The sequence below is a fragment of the Vulpes lagopus genome, chromosome 3 (assembly GCF_018345385.1).
Source record: "Vulpes lagopus strain Blue_001 chromosome 3, ASM1834538v1, whole genome shotgun sequence".
NCBI classification, from domain to species: Eukaryota; Metazoa; Chordata; class Mammalia; order Carnivora; family Canidae; genus Vulpes; species Vulpes lagopus.
This window is the reverse complement of record NC_054826.1, coordinates 111,323,381-111,338,958: the sequence shown is the minus strand read 5'-3', so window position 1 is coordinate 111,338,958 and position 15,578 is coordinate 111,323,381. Positions and strand designations below refer to the sequence as shown.

The following is a 15,578-nucleotide window of genomic DNA, read 5'->3' as shown; positions in this document are numbered from 1 at the left end:
CTCTAATCTCCTGAGGGCCCTGGCACCTCAACTGCACAGGTCAGAAAATCCAGCTTTAGGCTGCTTGCTCGCTTTTTCTTTTTCCTAACTAAATGAAACTTCCTATTCTCTCCTTTCTTTCTTTTCTTTCTTTTTTTTCTTAAAGATTTTATTCATTCAGGAACCCCAGTAGCTTAGCAGTTTAGTACTGCCTTCAGCCCAGGGCGTGATCCTGGAGTCCCGGGATCGAGTCCCACGTCAGGCTCCCTGCATGGAGCCTGCTTCTCCCTCTGCCTGTGTCTCTGCCTCTCTCTCTGTCTCTAATAAATAAATAAAATCTTTAAAAAAAAAAAAAGATTTTATATATTCATTCATGAGAGACACAGAGATACAGACACACAGGGAGAAGCAGGCTCCATGCAGGGAGCCTGATGTGGGACTTGATCCCGGGACTCCAGGATCACGCCCCAGACCAAAGGAAGGTGCTAAACCGCTGAGCCACCCAGGGATCCTCTCCTTTCTTTCTTTAAACAGCTCTATTGTAATGTAATTCATATACTACACAATTCTCCCATATAAACAGTACAATTCAGGGGCACCTGGGTGGCTCAGTTGGTTAAACATCTGCCTTCGGCTCAGGTCATGATCCCAGAGTCCTGGGATCGAACCCCACATCAGGCTCCCTGCTTAGTGGGGAGCTTCCTTCTTTCTCTGCCCTTACCCTGCTTATGATCTCTCGCTCTCTCAAACAAATAAAATCTTAAAAAAAAAAAAAAAAAGTACAATTCAGGGGCTCAAGGGTGGTTCAGTGGGTTAAATTTCTGTCTTCGGGGCATGCCAGGTGGCTCAGACTTCAGCCCAGGGCGTGATCCTGGGGACCTGGGATCGAGTCCCACATCGGGCTCCCGGCATAGAGCCTGCTTCTCCCTCTGCCTTGTGTCTCTGCCTCTCTCTCTCTCTCTCTCTCTCATGTGTGTGTGTGTGTGTGTGTCTCATGAATGAATAAATTAAAAAATCTTTAAAAAAAAAAGACAAAAATTAAAAAATAAATTTCTGTCTTCGGCCTCAGGTCATGATCCCAGGGTTCTGGGGTCAGGCTCCATCTGAGTTGCACTCTGCTCAGCAAGGAGTCTGCTTCTCCCTCTTCCTCCGTCTGCTTATGCTTGGGCGCTCTCTCTTTCTGTCTCTCTCTCTCTCTCACATAAATAAAAAAAAATTTGTAAAGTACAGTTCAATGGGTTTTAGTGTAGTCACAGAGCTGTGTGACCATCACCACAATCAACTTTAAAACATTTTCATCACCTAAAAAGGAAGCCCTGTACCTTTTGGTAGTTATCCCCCGTCTCCTCCAAATGCCCATCTCTCCTCAGCCCCAGACAACCGTCAATCTAGTTTCTGTTCCTACCGATTTGCCTGTTTTGAACACTTCATGTAGATGGAATCATGTAACATGGGGTCTTTTATGACTGACTTCCTTCACTTAATTAGCAGGCCCATATTTTTCTCATTTTGTATTTTTTTTACACAAGAAATGCATGAATGTATGCCCCTTTTTTAAAAGTCAGAAAATACAAAGCTAAATCCCCTGAGAACACCATCCTAGTTCTTCCCCACCTCCCCAAAGATAACTGATGTTTAGAGTTTGTAGCCTAACCTTCCACATAACAGGGCTCAGCAAATTTTTTTCTGTTAAGGTCCAGATATTTTAGGCTTTGTGGATCCCAAGATCCGTCCTAACTACTGAATTCTACCTTCACAGACTATAGGGAAGGGAATGGGCATGGCTATGTTCCAATAGAACTTTATTTACAAAAAGAGCGCAGGTTAAATTTGGCTCATGAGCAGAGTTTGTCGACCTCAACTCTACAGGAATATATCATGCATGTTAAAGCATTAAAATAAAGATCCAGGGCAATCCAGGTGGCTCAGCAGTTTAGCGCCTGCCTTCAGCCCAGGGCATGATCCTGGAGACCCAGTATGGAGCCCCACATCAGGTTCCCTGCATGGAGCCTGCTTCTCCCTCTGCCTGTGTCTCTGCCTCTCTCTCTCTCTCTCTCTCTCTCTCTCTCTCTCTCTTTCTGTCTCTCATGAACAAATAAAAAAATAATAATAAAATAAAATAAAGATCCAGAACAGGGATTGGTACTTTTGGCTTTTTTTGTAAATAAAGTTTTCCTGGAATGCAGCCACGCCCATTTATGTGTTGTCTACAAAGTCTCTATTGACCATAAGACCCACAAAACCTAAAATGCTTATTACCCTCTGGCCCTCTGCAGAAAAAGTTTCCTGAACCCTGCTATGGAAAATACACTCTATTTTTTGCATGTTCTTTTTATATACTGTACTAGACTCTATATAGTAATCTACAACTTGCTTTTCTTCAGTCCACACTATGTTTCTGACATCTATCAATGTTAATATGTGCAGATCTAATTAATGCTGTATCTGCCAAAAGGTTCCCCTTCAACGAATATACTCTATCTTATCTGGTGCTGCCAAATTCATGGACATTCAGGCTGCTTCAAAGATTCCACTGTTACTAACAGCGCTGCAATGAACATCCTTAAGACTGCCCCCTCAGGCTCAGGTATGCATGCTTCTCCAGGGCTCACAGTAGGAACACAGAACACAAGCATTTTGAACCAGGGTGGTCAGCAACTTCTGCCCCATGCTCCAGCCTTACTTGGCAAAGAGGGATTTCAATGCTGCCAGCAAGCCACAGGTCCCCAGGCCATTGGTGAATCTGATGCATCTGTCAACGGCTGCAGAAGCCAGACCAAACAGCTTGTTCACAGAGTGGCTCAGCTCCTGCACGCAGTCAATGACTTCCCCGTGCTCCTGCTCAGCAAATACAGACAAACGAAAGCCACCTCAGACTCGAGAACAAAGGAATAGACAACATGAAGATGGGGGAGACCTCCAAACCTCTTCACCCATGGTCAGGTGGCAGAAATAGTCCCAAGCTGCAAGAGCCATTCGAGAGTCCAACCCAAGGGAGGACATCTACGTGGCCGGTGAGATCACACACACTGGCTCCTGGCAGAAAAGCTTTATACTTTTCATCTCTTTCTGTGATTAAGATAGGACTTCTCCTCCGGGCCTAAAGCTAGAATTCAAATTCTCTGTATCAAATGCTCCCAAAGAATGTAGGGAAAGGAAAATGCTTCTTCCAGGGGCAAGAACGTAACTGAAGTGGAATGGACTTTCTAGGCATGTCCCTAGAAAACAGAAAAATGGCAGGAGGCAGCAGAACTTAACTAGTGTGAGATCTGCTCTTAAATCACTTCATGCTAGATAACCTTATGTTGGCAATGGGGATGCCTTCCCTTCTCCTTGGAGGCCTGTGCAAGTAAACCTGCCCCGGGACCACCATCCATGAATGCTCAGGGGCCGTGTCCGTTTGCATATGTTCCTTAGACAAAAGACTACCATAATAAGAATTCATTAAATCAGGGAGATGATCAACTTATACCCAAAAGATTTTGTTTTTTTAAGATTTATTTATTCATGAGAGAGAGAGAGAGAGAGAGGCAGAAACACAGGCAGAGGGAGAAGCAGGCTCCATGGCAAGAGCCCGACGCGGTACTAGATCCCGGGACTCCAGGATCACGCCCTGGGCCAAAGGCAGGCGCTAAACCGCTGAGCCACCCAGGGATCCCCTATACCCAAAAGATTTAAGTCTCTCGGGGCACCTGAGTTGCTCAGTGGTTAAGCGCCTTTGGCTCAGTTTGTGATCCTGGGTCCTGGAATTGAATCCCACATCGGGCTCCCTGCATGGAGCCTGCTTCTCCCTCTGCCTATGTCTCTGTCTCTCTCTGTGTTTCTCATGAATGAATAAATAAAATCTTAAAAAAAAAAAAAAAAAAGATTTAAGTCTCTCATTCTGCTGGACTTTTGAGATTTTATTTTTTTTTTGTTTTTTTTGTTTTTTTTTTTTTTTTGACTTTTGAGATTTTAAATAGAAAACTGGCAGCGCATCTGAGGTCTCATTTTACACTTGGACTACAAGAGTCCACAAGGTACTTAGAGCCTGTTTTTTGCATACCTGTTCCCACTCTTTGCATGTCTGATGCTATTCTCCACCTTCTCCGGTGCATCCCACCCCCGACCCCATGGCTGGCAAACCAGATGATCCCTCACTGGCCACCGGCAGGGCTGTGACATTACCAAAGGCACCGCGCTGATTTGGATGAGGACGTTCTTCTCTTCCAGGTCACCATACTTCAGCTGGTAGGGTTTATATGGACCATACACAGCCTCCACCAGTTCTGTGACTTTCACCAGGTTGTACTCATCTTGAGGGAATCAAAAATTAAAATCAATAATGAACAAAGAGTCTGAAATTGCTGGCAAACAACAGGTGAAAGGTAATGTACTGGAACTTTGCTGGTTTCATCTCAGGGGTGACTATATTTTGTTAATCTGCTTTTGTTTTCATAGAAGCTGCAGCAATCACTTCAGTAAATATTTTGATGAATTTGGGTTCTGTGTATAATTTGTCTAGACCACTAGTAAAGACACCAACTCGCTTCTTCCCATAACCCACTATTGTTAGGAATCCCTTCAAATGATAACTCTAGCCAAGGCCAAGTTCCAGAAGTGTTACAAAGAAAGGGCTCTGTAGGAAAAACACTTTTCCAGGACTTTATGGACAGGATACCCCGTATATAAGGCATTCCAAAGATTCCTATATTCAACTACATTAAAAAAAAAAAAGCGTGATTGTATCAAGTATTGAAATGGGCATATTCCAGGACATAGCATTTCAGTTTTTAACTTGAACGCTTACCCAAGTGACATCAGCAACCATTGATAATCCTTGCCTGAATAAACTTTTACACTGCTCATTATTAAATGGTGGTTTTCTACTTATCTCATTCCTTCTACATCTACCTGCAGGCTTTCTCTTGTAAAGAAGAGATCTTCCTTTCTTGCTCTCTTTAATATAATATTCCTATGAATTTGTGGATTCCTTTTGTATTCATAGTGTTATGATCCAATATGGTCATTATTCACTTGGATGCTCAATTATTTCAAATTTGGTCAGTGGTTACCCCTTCAGGCTGCCTCCTGTAATCTTTCTGACATATTCCTAATTGGTCTTTGAGTGGGTCAGCTGGAATCCAAAATCTTTTCTCTAGCCTGCAAGGACCCACACGCACTGACCTCAGAAGGTGGAAGAGGGAGGCAGCAAAGAGTGAAGACGTTTCCATCCAAGCTCCCCTGTTTCTAACTTATGTGGCCATGTATGATGATAGAACTTTCGATGCCTGTTTCCTCAGCTATAAATTGAGGTTAGTAATGGCGTCATTCCAAAAAAAAAAAAAAGTAATGGCGTCATTCTTACAAGGCATTGGTGGAGACTACATAAAATCTGTGTTTAGCATGTGGTAACACTCAATAAAACCTTCTCTTTTTTTGACTACTGCCCCAGCCTTTCCTCCCTCACAATGGCCCTGGCCTCCAGCCTTCTCTTAGTTCCTCAGAAGCATCAGGCTCCCTTCTGGTCACAAGATGGTGCTTCTGTCTGGAAGGACCCTGTTCTCCCTTATCCTCCTGCATCTGGTCCTCTCCCATTTTTTCTTTCAGGACTCATCTAGCTCAAGTCACCAGGCTCAGTCAGCTTTGTTTGTTCATATATTCCTCTAGAACCACTCTGCTTTTCTTCAAAGTACTCACCTCATTTTGTAATTATACACCCATTACTATGATCATCTGGTTATCTCCCACCAGAATAGATGTTGTATGACAGCAGTCTGGTTTTGCTCAGCATAGCAATCTCAGCATGTGACATTCCAGGACTACTCCATTTGCAGTTGAAGGAATAAATTAAATGTTGTGACCTACCCATGAAGCAGTCATGAAAAAATAATTGGACGTGTACATATATAAAACACATACACACACACACTCGGTTAGGAATCAGAGTTCTCACTGTACAAGAAGGGATGTAATTGGGGTAGCCCTGGTGGCGCAGCAGTTTAGCGCCGCCTGCAGCCTGGGGTGTGATCCTGGAGACCCGGGATCAAGTCCCACGTCAGGCTTCCTGTATGGAGCCTGCTTCTCCCTCTGCCTGTGTCTCTGCCTCTCTCTGTCTCTATGAATAAATAAAATCTTTAAATAAAAATTTTTTTAAAAAGGGGGGATGTAACTGGTAAGTCAGAAAGTAAAAATTTGTGGTAGTGGATCTGATTTGGAACAATCAGCAGAAACTGGAAATAAGTGTTTCCTAGCTCTATCCAGCAAAAGAGCCTAGAAACCTAGCAACAATGGGTACTCTTGGTGTCCAGACCTTGTTCTAAATACTATTTTCCATTAGAAGAAACCAGGCTCCTTGGGAAAATGCAGGTCTGAGGCAGGGAAGGTATGTGTTCCTGGAACAGTTTGTGCCCAACAGCAAGACAGCACTCAAAGACTGGTGGGGACACAACAAAAAAATCAAAGAGGCAGCCTGAAGGGGCAACCACTGACCAAATTTGAAATAATTCGAGCATCAAAATGAATAATGGCAATAATAAATTTTAACACAATGAATAAAAGAGAATCCATGGATTTACAGTGATATTACAGTGAGCAAAGGGGACGACTGGCTGGCTCAGTCAGAGGACTCTTGATCTCTTGATCTCAAGGTTTTGAGTTTGAGCAGCACATGGGGTGTAGAAATTACTTATATATAAAAAAACTTTTAAAAAGTGAGGACAGAAAGGGAACTATCTTCTTTATAATATAAAAGGCCTGCAAATAGATGTAGAGAGAATTATGAAATCATTTTATAATCAGCAGTGTAAAAGTTTATTCAGGTAAGGATTACTGATGGATGCTGAAGTCACTGGGTAAATGTTTTCTGAGGATTAGTTATTCCTATGGGCTCAAAGCATCACCCCATGGATTATTTATTAATTACAAAGAGGAAGAGATACCTTTGTAATGGAGAGATCTAGTGGATACATCTACCAAGTGATTAATCCAACCATCACCAATGATTGGACATTATGTGTCCCTGATGTGATGCCAAAGGAAATATGTAGCATTCTTGCCGAAATATTTAATCTAAATTTAATCTTGAGGGAACAATCACAGACAGTTCCAGAATATGGGACATTCTACTAGAAAATTACCCTGTATTCTTCAAAGAGGTCAGTGTCACAAAAGACAAAAAAGAGATGACTGTTTCAGAATAAGAAATTAAAGAGATAAGACAACCAGATACAATGTGCACCAACTAACTGATCTTAATGGAGGCAGAGGTGGGGAAGTAGCTATAAAGACTTCTGTAGAACAACAACAACAACAAAAAAAGACTTCTGTGGAACAAATGGAAAAATTTGTGTATTAGGTGACATTATTGAGGCAATGTTAAATTGGGGGGGGTTGATAAAAATAACAATATACTCTATTAAAAACACATTTAAAGGAGGGGCGCCTGTGTGGCTCAGTCAGTTAGGCATCTGCCTTCAGCTCAGGTCATGATTCCAGGATGGAGCCCTGAATCATCATCAGGCTCACTGGGAAATCTGCTTCTCCCTCTGCCCCTTCCCCTACTCGTGCTCACTCTTGCACACACTCTAATCAATAAATAAAATCTTTTTAAAAAATATTTAAGGATACAGAGATACTCTCACTCATACAGAATCTGCACACATATAAAACACAAAATACTATTTCTAGATGGCAGATGGAGAATGTTCTTCCTTCTTTGTGTTTTTTTAGTTTTTCTATAATGGATACCCATTGTTTATTAATTATAAAACCTACTTAAATTATCTTAAAAATTTAGTTTTCCTATTGCATAATCTTTTATATATTTCTAATTATTATATGCATTAGTTACTAAAATAGAAAAAATGTTAAAGGCAAAATATAAAGTTAGAAAATATACCTGCCAACATACTTGATAAACAATGGGAATAAAATCCTTATTACATCAGTTTATTTCAGGAAGACATACCAAATTTTTAACTGTGGTTATTTTTGGCAAGCTGGGATTATAGGAGACTTTCAGTTTGTGTTATAGATTTCGATTATCATGAATTTTTATAACATGTACTTTGTTGCCTTCTGTTATGTATTTAATGATATATATATATATCATTTTAAATAAAATGCTCTTATAAATTGACCAGAAACAGATTAAACCTTCTAAAAGAAAAACAGGCAAAAGAATAAGCAATTTGGAAGAGAAAAAAAAAATTTATAATGTAAATTAAAACTTGATAGTAATCAACGAAATGAAAAATCAAAATGAAATATCATTAATTGTCTAAGAACCGGGCAATTATAGGGAAAAAACAGGAGCATCTAGAGCATCTAGGCATGAGGGATGGGTGCCCTCACTCACTCCTGACAGATAGGAAAATAGGGAGAAACTTTCTAAAGAGCAAAATATGATAAACATCTTTAAAATGTTCATTTTTTAACAACTGTAATTTTTAAACTTATCCTAAGGAATAAGCAAAATTTGGGGGCTCAAAATTAATGTTAGATTGTTCATAATACTTCTATTTATAGTGGTGGATAAAAAATTTAAAGTAAGCCATAGTTATCAAGTGATTATTAAAAACCATGTCTTGGGAAAACATTTAATGACATTTTTTAAATGCTAATTATATTGAGCAAAAAAAGATAATTTAAGATTATATATACCAGTTTTAAAGATATGTATGTGTATATATTTATATATATATATTTGTGGAAAATGTGTATTTATATTGGAATTACTGGGAGAAAATATAACAAGGCTGCCAGTGTTTCTAAGTGCGAAGGTGGTGAATCATTTTTATTTTCTTGTACCTATTTTTATTTTTGAGTGTTTTTGAAGTATCTTTTTACATTTAAAAAAATACTTTTGGAAAACCTCGGTAGGAATCATTAAAAATCTAAGTTTCTGTGGCTAACAAAGCACTTCTATGTCTGATTCTTTGGAAGGTGGCTCTCTCTTCTTCAAGAATATCCATCAACAGTGGGAGGAAGGCAGCCTGTCCTTTGCCCTACCTTCATTCTACTCTGCTCTAGTAGGTAGCTTGCCCTACACTCTAGCCACTTGGACATGGCATCTTGGTCCTCTGGAAGCTATCCACATCCCCCTTGCCTCTCCCACAACTGAGACCTGCCGAGCGAGTGAGCCAAAACACCTATGAATCATCTGGAACTCGAACAATAAACACTCCCTGGAATGTACAAAGTAATTATACACAAATGTAATTAAAGAGAATAACTATTAAATAAACCAAGTTAGTGACACATAGCAGCCAAATGGCAGAACAAAGCTTCCTGAAGTGATTTCCTGATTTGACAGCAGCATGTGTCACGAGATCTGTGCTACTTAAAAGTCTATGATGGTTTTAACTTAACCGGGGATACAGGTAACATACCACTGCTGTGTTCCTAAATGGGAATTAGGAGTGCTGTGCTCCCAGATACAGCTGGGGAAGGTCCATTTCCCCCATAACCACCCTTAGTCCCAACACAACCCTTCCCTGCCCTTAAAAACTTGCTGATGTCCCAACAAAAAGTTCCTCTAACCTCTTTGTTCTCTTCAACTTACTTTTTAGGTTGAGTGGTCTGAGGTTTTATGATGCCTCAAAGGGAAGAGGACTCTACCCTCCCAATGTAACCTGCTGCCAATTCAAGGCCACTGGTGCCCAGCTACCTCTTTCAAATTCTAAGCCCCTGCCAAAGTGCCCGTCACTTCCCCAGAGCATGCAGAGCCCCTAGTAGCACTGGGACTGGTTAATACAATAGGTAACAACCATTTCCATAATGGCAATGCTTTCATGGAAAAGGCTTCTATATTTGCTAAGAAGGAAGACAAAGATCCCTTCCAATTCTATAAAACCAGTCATCTGAAAAGACAGTAAACCCAGGCCCCAGAAGCTTCAAAAAGAGCAAGTAAAGACAAGCCAGAAGGAATGTTTACGTGGGTGGGGGAGCTGTGCCATCTCCAACCCCTTGGCAAAGTGGGCGGTGGCGTCATAGAACTCTAGCAGCTTGAGGAGCTCTAGCTCAGGCCCTGCCCTCTCCACGCCAGAGCTGAGGCAGTCAGGTAGAGTGGGCAGCAAGGCCCCCAGAGTCTGAATCAGCAGCACAGTCACCACCTCGTGGGGGTTCTTGAAAACCTGCAGTGGGAGAGAGTAACGCATTAGCACACAGGACCAAGCAGGAGCATACCGTTTAAAGAAGCAGCCTCCTGGATGCTCTCAGAGGAATGTCTCCAACAGCTGGAAACTGGCCTTGGTCAAGAGCTTGAAGCACCAAGCATTCTTTAGCCCCAATTCAAACAAGCTCAGAAAGACCAGTAACTGGCAGAACTTGCAACTTGTCCAGGACGATTAGCTACTTTATATCTATTACTGATCCCAAGCCCCTCTTTTCAAATCTATCACAGGTAGTATTTAGATGGCTACTGAGGACAGTGAGGATAACAGTGCAGGAACTGGGAGTGTGTGGCAGATGGGGAACAAAATAAAGAGCAAGTCGCTGAGTCAGGGTCAGAGGACATTCAGCTAGATGTACAGACCAGTCCACAGCCACCTCTACCCCATGAGACAGATCTTCAGTAAAGATGGATTTGTCTTTTATTCTAAGGACCATCAGGAAGAGTGTATCCAGGGCCTTTCAGATTATAGATTTACGGGACACCTGGCTGGCTCAGCGGCTGAGCATCTGCCTTTGGCTCATGGCGTGATCCTGAGGTCCCGGGATCAAGTCCTGCACTGGGCTCCCTGTATGGTGCCTGCTTCTCCCTCCGCCTGTGTTTCTGCCTCTGCCTCTCTCTCAATATCTGTGTGTGTGTGTGTGTGTGTGTGTGTCTCATGAATAAATAAATAAAATATTTTTAAAAAAAAAGACTATAGATTTACTTATTCACCAAGAGTCCTGGGGTACCTGTGGCTCAGTTGGTGTCTGCCTTCTGCTCAGGTCATGATCCCAGGGTCCTGGCATCAAGCCCCACATCAGGCTCTCTGCTTGGTGGGGAGCCTGCTTCTCCCTTTTCTGCTCCCCTTGCTTGTGTTCTCTCTCTCTCTCTAATAAATAAAAAAAATCTTTTTAAAAAGTCTTTTTTTTTTTTTCCTGTTTTATATACTATTGATCTCTTGGACAAACCTGGAAAAATGTACGCAGTACATTTAGAGAGTAGTTCTCACAGTCTCCCCTGTGTTGGTCAAATGTTTAACTTTTTAAGTTTTTTTATTTTAAAGATTTTATTTATTTATTTGAGAGAGTGAGAGAGAGAGAGCAGAGCAAAAGGAGGAGCATAGGGAAAGAGAGAAGCAGACTCTCCGCTGAGCAGAGAGCCTGATGTGTGACTCGATCCAGGACCCTGGAATCATGACCTGGGCCAAAGACAGATGCTTAACTGATTGAGCCACCCAGGTGCCTCTCAAATGCTTTTTTATTATAACTTAAACATGTACAAACATGAAAACAAGATGTAAGGCCAATCTTAGGTAACTCTACGGCCAAAAGAGGTGCAAGTTTAAAAACTATAAAATCAATAAACTCAAAATTTTATGAGGAAATACCCTGAGAGGAATGAAAATGAAAACACAACTTCCCCAAAGTTATGGGATACAGCAAAAGCAACACTAAGAGGGAATTTTGTAGCTTTAAACACATACATTAAAGAGGAAGAAATATCTCAAATCAGTAACCTAACTGTACACATTAAGAAAAAGAAAAAAAAGAAAGGTAACCCAAAGCTAGCAGAAGGAAGGAAATAAAATGATCAGAGGAGAAGTAAATGAAATAAAGAACAGAAAGTGAATTTTAAAAATCAACAAAACTAGTTGGTTCTTTGAAAAGATCAACAAAATTAACAAGCCTGTTATCTAGACTGACAAAAAAAAAAAAAAAAGAAAGAAAGAAAGAAAGAAGACTTGAGTTACTAAAATTAGAAATGAGGGATGCCTGGATGGCTCAGCGGTTTAGCACCTGCCTTGGGCCCAGGTCGTAATCCTGGAGTCCCAGGATCAAGTCCCGCATCGGGCTCCCTGCAGGGAGCCTGTTTCTCCCTCTGCCTGTGTCTCTGCCTCTCTCTCTCTCTGTGTGTCTCTGATGAATAAATAAATAAAATCTTTAAAAATAAAATAAAATCAGAAATGAAGATGGGTACATTTACTACCAATTTTACAGAAATAAAAGGGATTATAAGACACTATGATGAAGGATATGCCAATAAATTAGATAACTTAGATGAAATAGACAAATTCCTAGAAACACAATTTACCAAAAGTAACTGAAGAAGAAAGAGAAAATTTAAATAGTCTTTATAACTAAGTAGGAAGGAGGCAGAATCAGTAATCAAAAACTTCCTAGCAAAAAAAAACCCAGAAAAACTGAGAACCAGATGGCTTCACTGATGAATTCTACCAAACATTAAAAGAATTAACATCCCCTGCCAAAAAAAAAGAACTAACGCCAATCCTTCTCAAACTCTTCTAAAAACATTGGAGAACATTCTATATTCTGAACTGTGTGTCCTCAAAATTCATGTTAAAAGTCCAAACCCCCCCCCCAGAAAAAAAAAGTCCAAACCCCCAGTATCCAGAATGTGACTATGTTTGGACCTAGGAGTTTTAAAGAGGCAATTAAGGTAAAATGGGTCATCTGGGTGGACCCTTATCTAATCTGACTGGTGTCTTTATAACAAGAGGAGTCAGGACACAGACACCCATAAAAAGAAGACACAGGGAGAAGATTGCCACCAGCAAGTCAAGAGGTCTCAGAAGAAACCAACCCTGCCAATACCTTGACCTTGGACTTCTAGTCCCCAGAACCATAAGAAAATGAATTCTACTGTTAAAACCATTCGGTCTGTAATATTTAGTTACGGCAGTCCTAGCAAACTAATACAAAACACTTTCTGAGGTAATTTTTTTTAAGATTTTATTTATTTATTCATAGACACAGAGAGAGAGAGAGAGGCAGAGACACAGGCAGAGGGAGAAGCAGGCTCCATGCAGGGAGCCGGATGTGGGACTTGATCCCGAGTCTCCAGGATCACACCCCAGGCTGCAGGCGGCACCAAACCGCTGTGCCACCAGGGCTGCCCTACAAAACACTTTCTAACTCATTCTATGAAGCCAGCATTAATTTGATACCAAAGCCAATCAGATTCTAAAAGAAAATTACAGACCATTCTCCTTATAAATACACAATCAACAATACCCAAAAATAATAGTAGACTGAATTCAGCAAGCATATTAAAAGGATTATACACCATGACCAAGTGGGATGGATCTCTAAAATGAAGAATGGTTCAATACATAAAAATTAATCAATGTAATATGTTACATTAAGAAAATCAAGGGAAGGGATCCCTGGGTGGCGCAGCGGTTTGGCGCCTGCCTTTGGCCCAGGGCGCGATCCTGGAGACCTGGGATCGAATCCCACATCGGGCTCCCAGTGCATGGAGCCTGCTTCTCCCTCTGCCTGTGTCTCTGACTCTCTCTCTCTCTGTGACTATCATAAATAAATAAATAGAAAAAAAAATTTAAAAAAAGAAAATCAAGGGAAGAAAACGCATGACCATCTCGGTTTATGCAGAAAAAAAGTATTTGACAAAATTCAACATCCTTTACTGTTAAAAAAAAAAAAAAGTTAAATGAATCAAACAAAAAAACACTCAATAGGAATAGAGGGATGCCTGGGTGGCTCAGTGGTTGAGTGTCTACCTTTGGCTCTCGTGATCCTGAGGTCCAAGGATCAAGTCCTGTATCAGGCTCCCTGCAGGAAGCCTGCTTCTCCCTCTGCCTATGTCTCTGCCTCTCTCTGTGTGTCTCTTATGAATAAATAAATAAAATCTAAAAACAAAAAAAAAAAGCTAGGAATAGAAAAGAACTTCCTCAACATGATAAAGGCCACATAAGAAAAACAGCTATCATACTCAGTGATGAAATACTGAAAGTTTTTCCCCTTCCTAAGACCAGGAACAAGACAAATATGCCATTTTATTCAACATAGTTTTGAAAGTTCTAGCCAGAACAATTGGACAAGAAAAAGAAATAAAAGGCATCTAAACTATAAAGGAAAAAAGAAAAACTTATCTCTCTTCATAAACTGCATGATCTTGTAATGTAGAAAACCAAAAGAATTCACATACACACACAAATTAACATTAATAAATTCAGCAAAATTATAGGATATAAAATCAACAAGCAAAGATCAATTGCATTTCTATACACTAGCAATGAACAACTCAAAAAGAAAATTAAGAAAATAATACCATTAATAACAGGTGAAAGACCTATATGCTGAAAGTAATGAAAAACTGCTGAAAAAAATTAAAGATACAAATAAATGTCAAGACCATCCTGTGTTCATAGACTGGAAGACTTAATACTGTTAAGATGGTAATACTACCCAAAGCCATCTATAGATTCAAGGCAATCCCTATTGAAATCCCAAAAATGTTTTCTGGAGAAATAGGAAAGCCCATTATAAAAATTAACATGGAGTTTCAAGGAATTTCAAATAGCCAAAACAATCTTGAAAAAGAACAATGTTGGCTATCTTGCACTTCCAGATTTCAAAACTTACTACAAAGGTACACTAATCAAAACAGTGTGGCAGCAGCTATAAGGACAGACATATAGCCCAATGCAAAAGAGAGCCTGGAAATAAACTGTCACATACACTGTCAAATGATTTTTAAAAGAGGGCCAAGACTATTCAATGGGCAAAGGGCAGACTTTTCAACAAGTGGTGCTCTGAAAACTGGATATCTACATGCAAAAGAAAAACACTGGAGCCTTACTTTGCACCACTACAAAAAAAAATTTTTTTTTTTTTACCACTACAAAAAATTAAGTAAAAAAAAAATTTAAGTCAAAATTAATCAGACCCAAACATTAAAAGTATAAAACTCTTAGAAAAAAAGTTTAGGGGATCCCTGGGTGGCGCAGCGGTTTGGCGCCTGCCTTTGGCCCAGGGCGCGATCCTGGAGACCCGGGATCGAATCCCACATCAGGCTCCCGGTGCATGGAGCCTGCTTCTCCCTCCGCCTGTGTCTCTGCCTCTCTCTCTTTCTCTCTGTGACTATCATAAATAAATAAAAAATTAAAAAAAAAAAAAAAGTTTAGTTGGGCACCTGGGTGGCTTGGTCAGCTAAGCATCAACTCTTGGTTTGGCTCAGATCATTATTTCTGAGTTGTGAGATCGAGCCCCAGGTGGGGAATCTACTTGAGATTCTCTCCCTCTCCCTCTGCCTCTGCCCCTCCCCAACGCATACATATTCTCATTCTCTCTCTCTCTCAAGTAAATACAACCTTAAAATACATAAATAAGTAAATAAAAGGAAAGGAAAATAAATGTTGGCAAAGATGTAGAGAAGCTGGAACCTTCACACATTTGTTGGCGGGAAGGTAAAATGGTGCACCTGTTGTGGAAAACAGTCTGGCAGTCCCTGAAAAAGTTAAACGATATGATATGATATGATATGATATGATATGATATGATCATATCCAGCATATGATCCAGCAATTCCATTCCTAGATATATACCTCAAAACCAATGAAAAGAGGGATCCAAATAGGTTTTTGTACACCCATGTTCACTGCAGCATTATTCACAATAGCCAAAAGGTGGGAGCAATCCAAGTG

General features: G+C 40.4%; 1 protein-coding gene across 1 annotated transcript in view; it reads right to left on the bottom strand.

Annotated features, from left to right (window-relative positions):
* Nucleotides 1–15,578, bottom strand: part of COG7 (component of oligomeric golgi complex 7) — a 74,776-nt gene that overhangs the window by 32,972 nt on the left and 26,226 nt on the right. The window contains exons 7-9 of the mRNA XM_041747976.1: nt 9,896–10,094; nt 4,147–4,274; nt 2,663–2,817 (exon numbers count right to left, since the gene is read on the bottom strand). Coding sequence (XP_041603910.1) covers nt 2,663–2,817; nt 4,147–4,274; nt 9,896–10,094 — 482 coding nt within the window. The remainder of the gene's footprint in view (nt 1–2,662; nt 2,818–4,146; nt 4,275–9,895; nt 10,095–15,578) is intronic.